The sequence below is a fragment of the Siphateles boraxobius genome, unplaced genomic scaffold (assembly GCF_051911475.1).
Source record: "Siphateles boraxobius isolate OS27281-9 unplaced genomic scaffold, OSU_SipBor_1 130, whole genome shotgun sequence".
Classification (NCBI taxonomy): domain Eukaryota; kingdom Metazoa; phylum Chordata; class Actinopteri; order Cypriniformes; family Leuciscidae; genus Siphateles; species Siphateles boraxobius.
In genome coordinates, this window is record NW_027508734.1 from 3,514,257 (window position 1) to 3,529,948 (window position 15,692).

The 15,692-nt window shown below is 38.9% G+C and overlaps 2 protein-coding genes across 2 annotated transcripts; both read right to left on the reverse strand.

The window, feature by feature from the left end:
• Positions 1–3,274: 3,274 nt before the first annotated feature.
• On the reverse strand, positions 3,275–4,455 carry cbln11 (cerebellin 11). The gene is made up of 3 exons (XM_077227381.1): positions 4,176–4,455; positions 3,912–4,046; positions 3,275–3,689 (listed from the first exon to the last, which is right to left on the reverse strand). The coding sequence occupies exons 1-3, from the start codon at positions 4,381–4,383 to the stop codon at positions 3,391–3,393; spliced, it is 642 nt and encodes a 213-aa protein (XP_077083496.1). The 5' UTR covers positions 4,384–4,455; the 3' UTR covers positions 3,275–3,390.
• Positions 4,456–9,180: 4,725 nt separating this feature from the next.
• Positions 9,181–13,670, reverse strand: LOC143736460 (kelch-like protein 33). The gene is made up of 4 exons (XM_077227156.1): positions 12,846–13,670; positions 10,594–11,542; positions 10,198–10,368; positions 9,181–9,857 (listed from the first exon to the last, which is right to left on the reverse strand). Exons 1-4 carry the CDS (start codon positions 13,570–13,572, stop codon positions 9,338–9,340), a joined length of 2,367 nt encoding a protein of 788 aa, XP_077083271.1. The 5' UTR covers positions 13,573–13,670; the 3' UTR covers positions 9,181–9,337.
• Between the last annotated feature and the right edge of the window lie 2,022 nt (positions 13,671–15,692).

Genomic DNA, 15,692 nt, shown 5'->3' on the forward strand with positions numbered 1-15,692 from the left:
GTATGAAGTGTAGACAATTTTTTTTTTATTAACCAGTATTTTTTCCAATTAAATCGTTTTCGGGGACGATACTGTTAAAGAAGGAGCACATAAATAGAAACGTTAAAATACTTATTCTGCTCGGAGTGAACTGATTCTGTTTTTTTAAGCCCTGAATAAAGCATTGCTTATGCATGTTAGTCTTAAAAAACACACCATTTTCTCAGATTTATTCCAGATTTTATATGTATATAATATTTGTTTTGAGGATTGCTTCTAGAATAAACAAAAATAAAGGAAAATAGTTTCTTCCTACTGTGTGTATTCAGTTTATTAAGACGTTTCTTCAGTATTGTGATCTATTACAGTACAATTCAGTATACCGACTTAAATCAAAATCTCAGTGTTTGTTAAGAAGGGATGCAAAAAAAAATTAGGATTGGATGACAAAGAAAATTTGGGTTAAATAAGGGCGTTACTGTCAACATATTCTTTATTTTTACAAGTTGGGGATAAATTTTATTCATCATCCAAGCTTAGTTTGTATTTAATCCAGAATATGACTTTGACAGTTTTTTGTGTGTACTATATGTGTACTTAACTATGTTTTTTTGGGGGGGGGCGATTCGTTAGTAAGTTAAATGTGATAAATCCTCCCATCTAGTGATGTACAGTAGTGGGCAAAAGTGAGGTCTGGCCTAGGAAAATTGACATCTTTATTCAAATATCATTAAATATTTTGTTATTAAAAATCTAAGCACATTGTGTAGTTGTGCTTGGAGTCAATTGTTTTATTTGTGACACAATGGAGGCAGGCTGTCATACAAAGAAATTATAAACACATGTAAAAACAAGAGAGAACCATACCTTAAAGGGGTCATATAATGGTACAAGCACCTTTAAAAGTTGATTTACTGCAATGTGTGTTGGCAGTGCCTGTACACAACCATCATATAATGATACAAAGCCATCCAGTGTTTTTGTTTTAATCTCCTTATATGTATTCCCCTGTCTCAAATCAAGCCGTTTCACCGTGTGACGTCACACGGCGCATGACGATCCTCCCACGGTTGTTGATTGACAGCAGTGGCTGAGTTTTGTTTACGATGGGAATATTCCCCACGATCAACGTAGATGCGTTCATGTTTGCGCGAATCATTTCTTACCAGACTGCTTTTTAAACGAGGGTCAGTATAAAGCTGGTTTTGCTAAGCTGGTCCTGAAAACAGAATCGGTAACAACTATTCGTGTTCCTGCTGCACCTCCTGAAGAAGTGAGTATAACGTTTTATTAACCTTTTACGATACATATTAATCTTTGCAAATCGCTTGCACGCTTCAAGATGAATGCGGCTAATGTTTACACTCAGGTTACATTACAGCATTTATTCTATGTAACGTTACGACGTTCTCAGTATAATTCATAATCCCACGTTTATAATGAACAACGCGTTATGGTTATTGTGTTATTAAAAACTGTGTACACAGGTGTTACAGTTGACGTGCTAACACTAAGTAAAACATAAAACATTTTCGTACTGCACTAAACATAAACATACAACAAATTCTTAGGTATCCTTCAACTACTGCTAGAATCATTACTGACATGACAGGACATGTTTCAGTCACGATAGTTGTACCGAACACTGAGATAACGTTACGCATCACTGACAAGCCTACATTTAAAAAAAAAAAGTTTTACAACATAAATCTGTCTACAAACTAACCTATACAGTGAACACATAGCGTTTGTATCCCACTACTCTACCCTGACAGTACCTACAAAAATAGATCAAAGTGACATTACATTAACCAACCATTCAGAAATGTCCTGTTCGAGCCTTAATGGTCGAACTTCTTCTGGGCCGCCATCTTGTTCCGGGTCCGACTCCGGTTCAAATTGGTATGGCAACACTACAGATGTGTCCTCAGAGACTCCCGCTGCCATTCTTTCGCCAAAATATACCATCAACTGTTGTCAAGGCAACACTCCACGTGCGGTTGTGTCAAAAACGCCCCAAAGAACAGAGGGGCGGAGTCAGAAAGCTCATTATCATTTAAAGGCATATACCCTGAAACGGCGTGCTGAAAACAGAGCTGTTTTTGGGCAGGTAAAATTAGTGTTTTCTTAAAATACTAATGAGAATTTTTAGTAAAAGTATATTACAAACTTTTCATTTAGACCCTAAAGATTCATTATAACTTGTACAAAAATGGCATTATATGACCCCTTTAACCAAGTTTAGTGTTTTGTTCTTCCATCATATGGAAGATGGTTATCCTCATATTTTGATGGTTTAATTGAACTTGTAGGGCCATTAAAAACAAACGTCAACCTCAGACATCACTTTTGGCCACTACTGTCCTCACGTGGAAAAATTTGAAACAGTTTGCATTATAAATAACTTTATATAAGACAACAGAAGTCTAGGGTAAGTCCCTCTATGGATAGCCAAGTGATGGCAGAACCTTATTTCGCCAAGCACAATATTTTCCTGGATAAATATCTTTGTTGATCCTGGAACAACATTCCATTCAACAAACCAGATTTGAGGGACAAGTTTACAGTTTATGTCAAGTTTAGGCTTACAATCAGAGTTAGGTAATTCTACATCAGTGTATTCACCATCATTTTCCTCTGGGTAGGGATGTGGTTAATGCCAGGGACACACTAAGCCTCCAATCGGCCATTGGACAATGTTGGGCTGTTTTTGAGCGTCTTGGTTTTTTCTGTGTTCCGCATGATTGGCTCTAGTCGTATGTTTTTTTTGTTGTTTTTTTTGGGCCGATTCAACATGTAGAATCAGCATTGGGCTGTCGGTGACAGAGAGAAGTTTGAGAGAGTTTGAGAGAGTTTGGCTGTTCAGTTTAATGAATGAATCAGTGAACCAGAATAATAGCAAAAGTCAATACGGTACAGACAGAAGGCTGTTCTAATTTTAGTGTTCCTGGGTGAATATTTTAATAATCACATGAGCCGAGTGGAATAAAGTAAGTCATCGGAATGATTGATATTAAAGACAGTAAGCACACACTGTGTATGCACACCTGACAGCCATCAGTGTTTCAGCTGTGTATGTCCATGAAACTTCATGGATTCCTGTATGAGTCCGTGTACACCAAGTATCTGGGTATTTCTGGAAATTTACTGTTCTGTGTGATTTGGCTCAGGATTTTTCCACATACATCTGGCAAACCTGAAATTACACTGCAGTTTATCATGGCCAGATATTACCAGATGTGACCCTTTTCATGCAGTGTTAAGTAATAGAGAAACACTTGTTTTTGTCTGTATATCTGACATAGTAACCTTTTTATTAAATTAATTCACATTGAAGAAACATGAGATATAATTTCAGGACTGTTAAACAGCTCTCTTTTACATTTTGCTAAATAATTCACACTGATTAAATTATACAGTAGCAGAATCCTGTGGGTAAAGCAGGTAGCCTGTGAAAGTGGAATAGTTGTACCGTGGATCCACAAAGATCCAACATCTGACCCACAGCCTCACGTGAACCTCCTCTCCAACATCCAGCTCCATCACGGCTCCATTGGACATTTGGTCGTTGCGCTCCCCAGAATTATACTCGTATGAAGACACAAACCGTGCTGTCCCTTTAAAGATGCTCAGACCCATATCATGGGAGGCAAACGCGGAGCCTGAGTACCTGAAGTAATACACACCTTTAACAGGTGCTGTGAAGACTCCTGCAACAGATATTTTAGACACATAGTATAAAGCAGCAACTAAACCATATCTGGAGCATAAAAAAATACTCTGTATCTACCTTTGTGTACTTGCATACAGTACGTTCTGGTTTTAAATGCTATGCGGAGCAGAACAAAGCAAGGATCTCGATATTACAAAGTACAATTATTACGTTTTTGTTTTTTTTTAACCACAGAAAGTCAAACTGAATATGCAGTAACCTGTGACAGGGTTGTATGCATCTCCAACGTTGGTCAGGACTTTATCAAAGATGAGTTTGGTCTCTGTACTAAAAGGTCCTCGGTTTGTACCATCTGTTGCCGACATGGATGCAGTGAATGCCACTTTTGGACTCTCTGTGTATGGAGAAGAGTATTTCCCCAAGGAAATGTGAATAATGCTTGTTCATGATAAATGGTAATAGTTGCAAAGTTACAACAATGTCCAGATACTGTATCCAAACCCAAACAAATTTGAAAATTTACCCTTAACCTGTTTCCGCAGGTCCTGAATCAAGATTTTCTGCTCTTCGAGTTCATTTTTAGCAGAGTTCAGATCTGTTCTCAGTCCATCAAGTGAAGCTTTAAGCTCCTTCAACTCAGAGATGATATTCACCACAGGAGTCATAATATCCGCATCCTGTGGCATGCAGGAACTTATTATCGAGATGAAAAAGATCTGATATAAAGCCATGACGATCGTTTCTCTGGTGCTACAGAGAAGAGCAAAGATCTACAGTCGCTGTGCTTCTTATTTGTGTAGAGCCACCCTTGGTTAATGATTAAGAATTTGGAGTACTCAGTATTTGACTAATCCATACAAAACATTCTAGAATTGCTCAAGTGAATTTCCATTATGTTGTAGGCTACAAACTGCTCATATTGGTGTTAAAGATGTATATGTTATGTAGAGGGAAAGATCCTGTGATAATAGCATGGGTGTTTTATTTACATTTTTAGACATATGTTCTTTCTTAAAATCTTTCCTCTAGCTTTATTCTTCAAGTCTACCAGTATGAGGAACAAAAGTGTTTTTCTCTTTATTTTCTATTCAGCATAATCAACAAAATAATCAACAAAATAAAACTCCTTGCAATACATTACCCAAATACAAAATAAATCAATGATTCGGTTAAATTATTAGCCAAAATATTTGTTTTATTTCATCAGAATACACTGCTACTTTTGAACAGCCCTTAAAGGGATAGTTCACCCAAAAATGTTCTGTATCAGTGTATTCTGTCAGTATTTACTCGCCCTCATGTTGTTCAACCCCGTAAGACCTTCGTTCATCTTCAGAACACGAATTAAGATATTTTCCATAGGCTTCAAAAGGATTGAAACTTGCCAGCCTCGAAAAGTTATTAAAGACATCGTTAAAATAGTCCAAGTGACTACAGTGGCTCAATCTTTAGTTTATCAAGCGACGAGAATACTTTTTGTGCGCAAAAACAAACAAAAATAACAACTTTATTTCAACTATACATTTCCTTCTCTGTGGGCCTCTAGTCAGTTGACTTAGTGTGATAGCGTAGAGCTACGTCACACGTAGGCTCACTATTGGCCGACACTGGTCATGTGTGTGATGCGTGTGACGTACAACAACAGAAGCTTACGCTTTACACTAGTGAACTGACTCGAGGCCCAGAGAGAAGGACATGAATAGTTGAAATAAAGTCGTTATTTTTGTTTTTTTGCGCACAAAAAGTATTCTCGTCGTTTGATAAACTTAAGATTGAGCCACTGTAGTCACTTGGACTATTTTAACGATGTCTGTAATAACTTTCCGGGGCCGGGTGACTAAATACTGACAGAATTTTCATTCTTGGGTGAACTATCCCTTTAAGTGGAAAAAATGTCTCAGGTTACGCATGTAACCATGGTTCCCTGAGAAGGGGAACGAGACACTGCATCTTCTAGAGGACACTTTGGGGAACGCCTCCAGTGTGACTGGGGTCTGAAGCACTTGTTTAAATGCGTTAATGTCGATGGCTGACAACAGTCAGTGACCTCACTACTGGTGCGACCTTGAGAATAAAAGGGCACCTGTATTAAACCACCAACTTTGTCTGAAGAAGATGTAGACAGGCTGGCCAGGGGGAGACAACTTCAACCTTAGTATTGACTCATGAAGGGGCTGCCTACTTGGAAACTCAACCTGTGGGGAGGCAGCACGGCTTAATGAAACATAAAGAAGGACACTGCCTGCTTAGGGGCCCAAGGGAAGGCAGTGTGTACTTCACTGCTAACACAAGGGAACCGCCTGCTTAACTGAAGGCAGTTTCCTCAAGATAAAGGAAGGAGCCTTCTGCTTAGGGGACCCCAATTCTGGGGGAGGCAGCTGCTACTTCATTACCACAAGAGAGCCGCCTGCTAGTATAACCCCAAATAATGGGGAGGCAGCTGCACCTTGAAACTTTAACAAATCAAAAAAAGGAGCTGCCTACTAAGGCCCTTCAAAGGGAGGCAGCTGCCCCAAGGTTATCATAAGGGAGCTACCTGTTCCTTAAGGCACCCCATACAAAGGTGGACCGCAAATCACCTTACCTTGGATATCGATGTTGCTGCTAAATAGAGCTCAGCGGAGCGGAGGCCTCAGCAGAACGACTCTCTATAGTGAGAGGAGGTCAAACTACGCTCGACCTAAAAGACAGCCCACCATAACAGCCCACAGAGGGCCGACACGCTTGATATCGCTAATGAAGCACAGAAGAGCATGATAGAAACACAAAGACATAGTAGAACAACTGGATGTGCATGACATGATAAAAAAGAGAACTACCGTAGCTTCCTAAAAATGCATGTCTTTTAACATATGCAGTTCATATACAGTACATGAGGTTATCATATATATATATATTCTTATTTAGGCTATCTGAACGTTAAAATATGTTTCATGGATGCTCACAATATAAGCAATACATATTTGTCCTTTCGAGCCTGTAATGCACAAATTCAAAACATATACTAAAAGTGTCATTGTGCATTTTTACTTTTGAGGCAGATTTTACGACAACATACAAGCATCAATACATTTAAATCAACATATCAAGACCATTTTATAGATTAATAAATAGATGTAACCATGAACAGAAGCAAACAGAAGTTAAAATACTGGTCACAGGCCTCAATTCAAGTAAAAGAGGTAGGTCTATATAGCTTTATTTTTTTGTAAATAAATACTGTAGGCCAACTAAAACATTCAGTGCTCAAAACTGGTGAACAACATTTTACATTTCTAGTTCTATTGGGTCACCTCTAGTTGTAACATGACACAGAACTAGATCATTTATGGGAAAATGTAAAGTGGCAGTACCAAGGTAAAGTGATTACCTAATTCATAAACAGTATCACAGAATTCATAATACATATGGTAATGTCTTGGTACTTTGTGATACGTTTACTGTTTTCGAGTACTGTTAAGTGTTTCTGCTGTTGGCAAACATCTTACCTGCACCTGCAGTACAGAGTCATTTACAAACGGTGTTGATCAACAGTAAAGTCATCTCCGATGTGGATTCAGTGGATTGTAGGTAAATATCCACCTTTTCCAGCGAGGATTTTTTTTCTCTGTGTTGTTCCAAAGTATTTAGTGAAAGCATTTGAACCATTTTGAGTGAGTGCATTAAAATTAATTAACTGATTCATTTCCGAAGCGGTGAAAACTATTTAAAACAGTCGACAATAAATAGTAATACATGAAAAATATGAAAAATGCTTATCTGTTAGTGTAGGGTAATTTCCCTTGTCAGACAAAGTTTATCTGTGATATTTAAATAATAGTATTATTATTGATATTATTTAAAGGGGTCATGACATGGTTTTGTTTTTTGTTTTATTATGTTCCCTTAGGTGCAATTATAGTATTACAATAGTTTTTTGGACAAAAACCTTTTAAAATTGAGTGATTTATGACCTTTTCCCACCCTGTTTCCCATCCTCTGACTCAAACAGTCTGTTTTGGGGGTGTTTCCCCTTTAAGAGTTCAGTGTTAACGCCCACTGTTATGATTGGCTAACGTTAGTGCTTTTCAGTGAACTGTTTACATTAGTAGCGGGTGCTGCCGATGATGCGTGCGAGGCGATGGCTCTTGCAATGATACAACCCTCTATGTTTGATCCGGAATCGGATGAGGAATCAGAAGAAAATTAACCATCACCACAACAACTAAGAATGGATCAGCCCGTGTCCACATGGAAAGTGTGAAACTATTTTGAATTAATATGTCATTTGTAAAACGAGGCACTTGAAAACGGGTTATTGTTGCGTAATCATCCTATAATTTGCTAACAGTTGAACATTATTTGAGTGGGTCGGTCAGTTTGACATCCTACAACTTTTAATACGAGGCCTGCATTGAACATGACGGACTCTGACAAGAATATGCAAGTAAACTAAGTAAAAACACTGTTATTATTAATAATGAATGAAACTGCAATTAACGTTATAAAAAGTAGTTTTAAGATGAAATACATTACTTACAGTGTGCGGCGTCGTTGTAGGGCCTAGAATAGTCGGCACGGTCTGATCTTTAAGCAAAAGTTTTCTGGCAAAGACAACATCATACTGCGATTAGTTCTTAAAACAGTCATGCCTGAAAGGTAGAAGACAGCTTAAATTAACACTGCCGTGACTGGGACGTCCGCCAAAAATAAACTGCAACCATTTTTCCCTGACATCTGGATATTTCCTCAGCATATTCAAACATGTTGTTTGTCCACAGCCAGGAAAAGCACATATGTGTGGCATCGCGATATCCTTGTAAACAGACCCACTCGCTGCACGTCGACTGAACACATGTGGGCGCGAGCGCGACGACATGCGATGATGCGAAATGAGGCGTAGTCGTCTTGCTCTTGAGGCGGTCATATGCAAACGACGGGTACATCACTTTGTACCGTGACGTCACTTCGTACCATGGATCCCCAACGAGCTGTATTTAGAGCTTGATTAAATAAATTGTTTGTTTATAATGGGGAGTACGTCTTAAGCTATGCAGGAAGTTTTAATGGTACAAAGACCTCTTACATACCAAAAGATCAAGGCAAATTTGGTTTCTCATGTCATGACCCCTTTAATCAATAGAGCTTGTGGCAGGATTGACAGATCAGAGAAATTTAATTATTTAAAAATAATTTGTTTCTTATGAGAAACTAATTAATTTTTAGTTATTATTGTTTGTGCATTTTATTTTAGTATTATACTATAGCTTTTTTAATGTTTGAATTTGTTTTTAGTTTCTGTTTTCATTTTAATTTTAGTTAAAGTTTCAGTATTTTTGATTGTTGATTTTTTGACATTTTTATTGGTTTTTGTAATGTCTGTATAGTTTTTGTTTTTTATTTCAGCTTTATGTAGCCATTCATATATTTTTTTATTTCAGTTAACAGTTATTGTGTTTCAAGTGACAGAAATGCTTTTTAAATTGTTATATAATGCTATGTATAAATAAAAATAGTTCAAATAGTTCTGATTAAAATGAACTATAAAATGTCTTCATGTAAGGACTTTTATTTGTATGACAATCAGACTTGCTGCTCATACTTGCTGTTCCATATGACATTTCATTTGAGAGAAAATTCTCCCTCACAAGGCAGCTCCCTATGTAGACATAAAGGCTATACAAATAAAAGCAACACATATTTTTCTCATTTCCTGATGTGCTCAGGTAGATGAAGGAGGCATGCGCGCACGTCAGTGACGGGACCTGGCATCTTTCCCATGCTGTCCCATCTCTGAGTCACAGGGTCATAGCGGTGAGTTCGCCTTGCCTCGCTATAGTCCTCCTGGGAATAACCGCCTAGAATATACAGCCTCTCCTCCAGGACAGCAGAGGCCGCGCCGACGTGGGGAATGGGAAGAGGAGTGAACACTGTCCAGGTGTCGTGTACCGGGTCATACATCTCGCAGACCAGCTGGTTGGTGTAGTACTTATTAAGGTTGCACACCCCGCCAGCTACATAGACATGGTTTCTCATAGTCTCCATGCAGTGCTGGGCCCGGTCTTGGGTCATGTCAGTGAGGTATGTGGTTCCTCTCACTGGGTGGTAGAGGAACATCGACAGCAGGCATTGGTACTTGCAGTTGAAACCTCCAGAGATGAAGATTTCACCTCCCCAGACAGTGGCAGCATGACCGCTTAAGGCTTGGTCCAAAGGATGGGTGAAGCTGTTCCACAGACAAGAAAAGGCAAATTACTCATTTGTGCCTATGTTTTATTTATCCCGATTAATCGTACAAGAGAAAAGCCTGAGACAAAGCTGAAAGAGCAACCTCTAAGCAATAAAATTTGACTTTGGACTGGCAAATCAAATGATTATCCAAAGATTCTCCATCATTTACAGGTATGTTGTGCTTCTGAGAGCCACTAGGTGTCAGTCAGTTCATTCATTCTGTGCATATATTTTTATTTTCACAATAACAGGCAGAATATAGTTAATCATTACTAAGGAATCTTCTAGAAAAGATTTAGCTTGCTCTTTTATCCTGTTTTAAGTTTTCCTCCTACCTCCAGGAATCTGTTTCTAGTGAATATTTTTCCACGCTGTCAAGATTTGTGTTGATGTCTTTGTCTCCTCCGACAGCATACAGGGTGTCTCCACTAACCACCAGCGTGAAGTTACTCCTTAGTTCCAGAAGGTCTGCCAGCCTTTTCCAGTGGTCTCGCACAGGGTCGTACCTGTTGATGCAGATGTGCAGAGAGAGAAAAGGTGAGAAAATGTGAAAGAAAAGTAAACAAATACAGGCTGACATACCCACAGAAAAACTGTGATGCAATGGAAATTCTGTGTTTTTAGCTAAATGAATAGAACAAGACTTAAAGACCACATTACATTGTTTGATAAATCAAGCCACAAAACCGGACTTTGGATTTTGTGAGGTCTTTAAGTATGCATTACTTTACCTGTAAAAAGATTTCATGACGTCATACTTTGTGTAAAAGTGGCAACCGCCAGCAACATACAGTTGACCATCATGGACCCCAACACCATGTCTAAATCTGGCCTGATCTGGCATTTCTCCCAGCATTCTCCACTCTATCTCCTTCACAAGGCCTGTTCCACTTCTCAGGGAGTTAACAAACCAGAGCTGCTTGCTGGGAAATCGTTGATCCATGTCTGGATTCAGCTGATCGCCTCCGACCAAAACCAGGGCATCTTTGGGGTGACGTACACGTTTTTGCGCCACACGGTCAGAGATGCCAAATCCAAACTCTGTTAGTGCCGATTTGTAGAGTTCAACCTCAAATTCTCCACTGCATTCCATACTCAGGTTTACAGCACGAACTTCTCGAAATTCTCGGAAGGTCATAAATGAAAAACGCACTGCCTGCATGAGCTCTTCGGCCCGCAGGAGCCGTTCAGTGGGATCGGCCTCCACCCAAGCGACGACCGCTCGGAAAACAGCCAGCTCCGATGGAGCGGACAGCGCATCGCATCGGAGGATCGCCAGAAGCTTCTCGGACGGGAGGTCCTGAAACTTTGGGGTGGCAGATACTTCTAGGAAGTGTCTCAGGATAAAGTCCTCAGCCAGCTCCATCAGCTCCGTAATCCCGTAGGCCTCTGCGAAAGACGCCACGTCCAGGCAGTTGTTGACATCCATTTCTTGCTCCAAGAACTCAAGGCAGAACGAGATGGCTGGCTGAATCTGAAACTGGAGGGAGGTAGAGACGAGGTCGAACACGCAGCCCCATCCGAGCATCAGAGCGCCGGTGTAGGCCCAGTTCAGGAGGGGCTCAAGCTCTCCGGCTCCGACTAACAGCAGAGACACGGACTCCTGCTGGCTCTCCTTCATACCGCTGGTAAACATGCCTCTGAAGTAGTCGCTGCTGGCTGCCAGTAACACCCTGTGAGCTTCATGAGGGCAAAGAATTTAGTCTTTTAAAGATACTATTTTTTTCTGTTCAAGGACACTATTAAAATATGTAATTTTCTCAATTTTAAAACATTCAAATTTGAATGGTCAGTGATATAACTGTGGAATAGGTGGAATGGAATCAAAAGGTTTGTGAAGTCATTAACATAACTGTCATTTTTTTCTTTACCTCTGTCCTTCACTATTAAAGACTAGCTACTAACTATTGTTGTCTTTTTCTACAGCTGGATAAAAGTCAAGAACAGCATCTGATAAAATGGAGGGACAAACAATTGTCATTTTCTTCTGTTCAAATTAAAGTTTTTAAAACTTTTAATGTTAAAAAATGTGTTGATTATATGAAATCAAAAGGTTTATCACTGACATAACTGTAACTTCCCCCTGCCTCTTTTCTTCACTTTTAAACTATTTTTTGTCCTTTTCTACAGCTAAATAAAAGTCAAGCCCAGCAGTTGACAAAATGGAGGGGGAAACGGTTGTCAGTTTCCTCTGTTCAATATTTTTTTTTAACATTCAAATTTGAATAATGGACTCTTATCACACAAGTCCATAAGAAAACACACAATTATTAAACAGCCACCTAGCAGTGCCCTATAGAAACAGTAGCCCCTTTCACACATACAGTCTTTACTGGTAAAATTCTGGTAAATTACCAGTAACAGATCATGTGTCAAGGATCTTTTAAAAAATACCGGTAAATTGGTACCGGTATTGGTACTTTGTGAACGCGGAATGAAGATTTACCGGTATTTTGCACATACGAGGCTAGAATGCACTGACGTAAGAAGTGATTTGGGCCAATCAGAAGCCTTTGAAAGAGCAACGGCTCATATAATCATATAATTATGCTGCAGATCAGCACTGTTTACAAATTGGAGTGATACCGAAACTAAAGCGCTTCTCCTCGTCCAGGCGGATGAAGAGATTTGACAACAACTTAGAGGAACAGTTAACAATACTGTTATGTATGATATTATCACAGAGTTTAACGGTATTGTGGAACTGATGTGTGAATGGTCTGTTACCAGTAAAAAGCCAGAGCGCTGTTGCTTGGGTGAACTGCACATTTTTGAATTTACAGGTAAATTCTTTCGGGCAAATTAACGGTAATTTACCAGGATTGCTGTGTGAAAGGGGCTAATGAAGCAACCATATGGCAACATCCTGGTAACCAACCACAGCACTAGCATTGTGGTGACTCATGGGCAAGCATCACTCTTTCTTGCACAGATAGTCATGGTTTTCATAGTTAGGATGTTACAATGTCTCAAGGTGTCTTACCTTGGAAAACCATACCTTCTGCAACCAGTTCAACATCACATCCCACTCTCTTGGCCCATAAGTCCTTCATGGACTGCAGGCCAACTTTCATCTGCTCCTCCGCTGAGATCTTTCTCAGTGTTTCTTCCCTGTTACCTCCATCTTCCTCCTCTTTGGAGATCTCCAGGACTCTTGGAGCTCCAAGACTAAGCGCTGCAGTCTGAATCTGTGACATGTCCTCTTTGTTCAGATTGCTGATGGCTCCGGTGTAGGAGAACTCGACCACAGCAGCCAAACCCGAACCGTGAACCTCGGGACCCAATCTCAGCGAGATTTCCTTCTCATCTCCATCCCTCTCCTGGAGCTTTTGCTGGATGAGGGAGCTCACCGCTGCCAAGACGAGTGAGTGAACATGGAAGCTCATCCCATCCTCGGTGCTCAGGATCAGATCCGTGAGGATGTTCTCCATCTTCATCTCCCCTAGACTCTTGAAGATCTCGCTTGGGTAACTTTGTCTATGATACCTTTGTAGAAGTTCACCTTCCTCCATATTATCGCACTCGTTGTCCTTCACTGCCCTCTCTTTCATTCCTATCCTGCTGTCGTTGTAGGACATGATCCATTTTAGCTTCCTGTTTTCTTCCTCAAACTTCTCTCCTCCTTCTTCTATCATCCTTTTCCTGCGCTCCTTCTCTCTTCTCCAGCGTTCCTCCCATTCCATGGGCAGATTTTTTCTTGTAATTTCCATGAAAAACAATACTTCTTACTGCCGTTCTCTGTTTACAGCACTCACTCTTGTCAGCTCTCATGTACGCTGTAATTCCCTGAAGTCAACAGCATGCTAATAATAGCTTATGAGTCAGTAGATCTCATTTCGGTAGACATGCAGACTTTACAAAGGTGACACATTTATTTTACAATTAAGTCACAATTATTAAGAAGATAGTGTTACAAGTTTTTTTAAGTATTGTATAATCTGATGATGATTATCAGGAATACATTAAAAGATATCTCAGTTCTTAAAAAGAAAGTATTTTTTTAATCTTGTTTAAAGGGGCTGTGTGTAGGTTTTTACTTAAAAAAATCTTTAAGATAGAGTTTTCATATGTACATTCATGAGCCAACCATAATGTAATAGAAAGAATGACACCTTGACTGTCCACCACGGTTGCCTCTATCAGCCTGTAGGCTCAATTGTGTGTGGGGGGGGAGGATTCGGGTCCGAATTGGCGCGAAAATTCACAAAATGTGACGTCATGTGCGTTCTCGTCTACTTGGGCTTACATCCGTATGGCACCGGCAATCGCTAGCAGTAGTTTTTCAAATGGACTCTGCGGACGGAAAGAAGCGACCAGCCTCCAGCACAACCCAGACACCCACGGATACTCCTCATAAGTAAAAAAAAAAAAAAAAAGCCTTATCTAGTGCGGCCAACGAGCGTGCGAGCGTGCGAGCGTGCGCACCGAGAACGAGCATGAGACTGGCTGCAGTTTCTCTAACGGCCACAGGTGTCAGTAAAGGTTTGAACGGTTTGAACAGTTTGAAACGGTTTGAATTCCTTTAACATAATAATTATGGCCAGTTAAGGTGAGAAACTACAGGCAAAAACACAGTTTTTTCATACATCTGTCAATTTTGAGATTTTGGGCTTTTTAGCTTTTCATAGTGTTTTTTCAGACTACAGCGAAAAGAAAACATCCAAAATACATTTTATTTTAAAGGCCAGCACTTACATACACCAAACTTTAGACTTTTATTCATATATAATTTGACCGATTTTATACAACACTTTATTCCTAAAAAATGGTGATATATATATATATATACATATATATATATATATATATATATATATATATATATATATATAAAAAAAATTTTAGGAATAAAGTTTTATATAAAATCGGTCAAATTATATACGAATAAAAGTCTAAAGTTTGGTGATTCCTACAAATATATATATATATTTATACATATATATTTTTATTTTTTTTTGGCTGTTTTCATAAATCAGAAAATCAGTATTTTCTGATTTATGAAAATCCCTAATGTAAAATACTTTAACTCTTTACGTTAACAAATTTTAAGAAGAATTTTGAACCTGGCTTTATCCAATGTTTATTTTTTGTTCTAGAAAAGTATAAAAATTAGTGCGTATTTATTTGCACTAAGAAATAGAAACCTTGTAATATATATTTTTGTGCAATTCTTAATGTAATCAATCAACTGTGCAAGTGTAGTGATATCTATTAGTTACTTTTTTACCCTATTCACCTGGGTTGTCTGGCAACTACTGTCTTGTTTAATATAACCATTTTCATAGTTAAAAGATGTCATGTTAACATGTCATGTTTTTGGCATAATTTTGAAGAGAAAAAAAAGCACAAATTCTGTTCAGTAATAAATTAAATATTTTAAGGAAAATTCATTAGAGACAATTACATTTTTGTTTGCCAGAAACTGTTCAGATGTAGAAAGAGGTGGATCAGTTTGAAGTCAAGCAGAAATACAGCAAAACATGTTTCCAAAAGCCCAAACTGGACCTGCCTGTTTGCCGTTATCATTCACCACATCTAAGGGATTTTCAGCAAAAGTGAAAGGTTTCTCGATGAGAGCTGGTAGATTTGCACTGTTCACTAACAGTGTTGTGTACATGTCCATCTTCATTTTTAAACTATATAAATAACGTTTTACTTTTACACATAGGCCAGTTCATACCGGTCACACCAGTTGCTGATATTATCTGGTGTGTCATTTCACATTTTACAGTATAAAGCGCAGTAACACATTCTTGTTATGACTATAAAATTCAAGCATTGAAAGATATATGTCTGTTTTTTATAGCCACTTATTGAAACGGAGTATGCC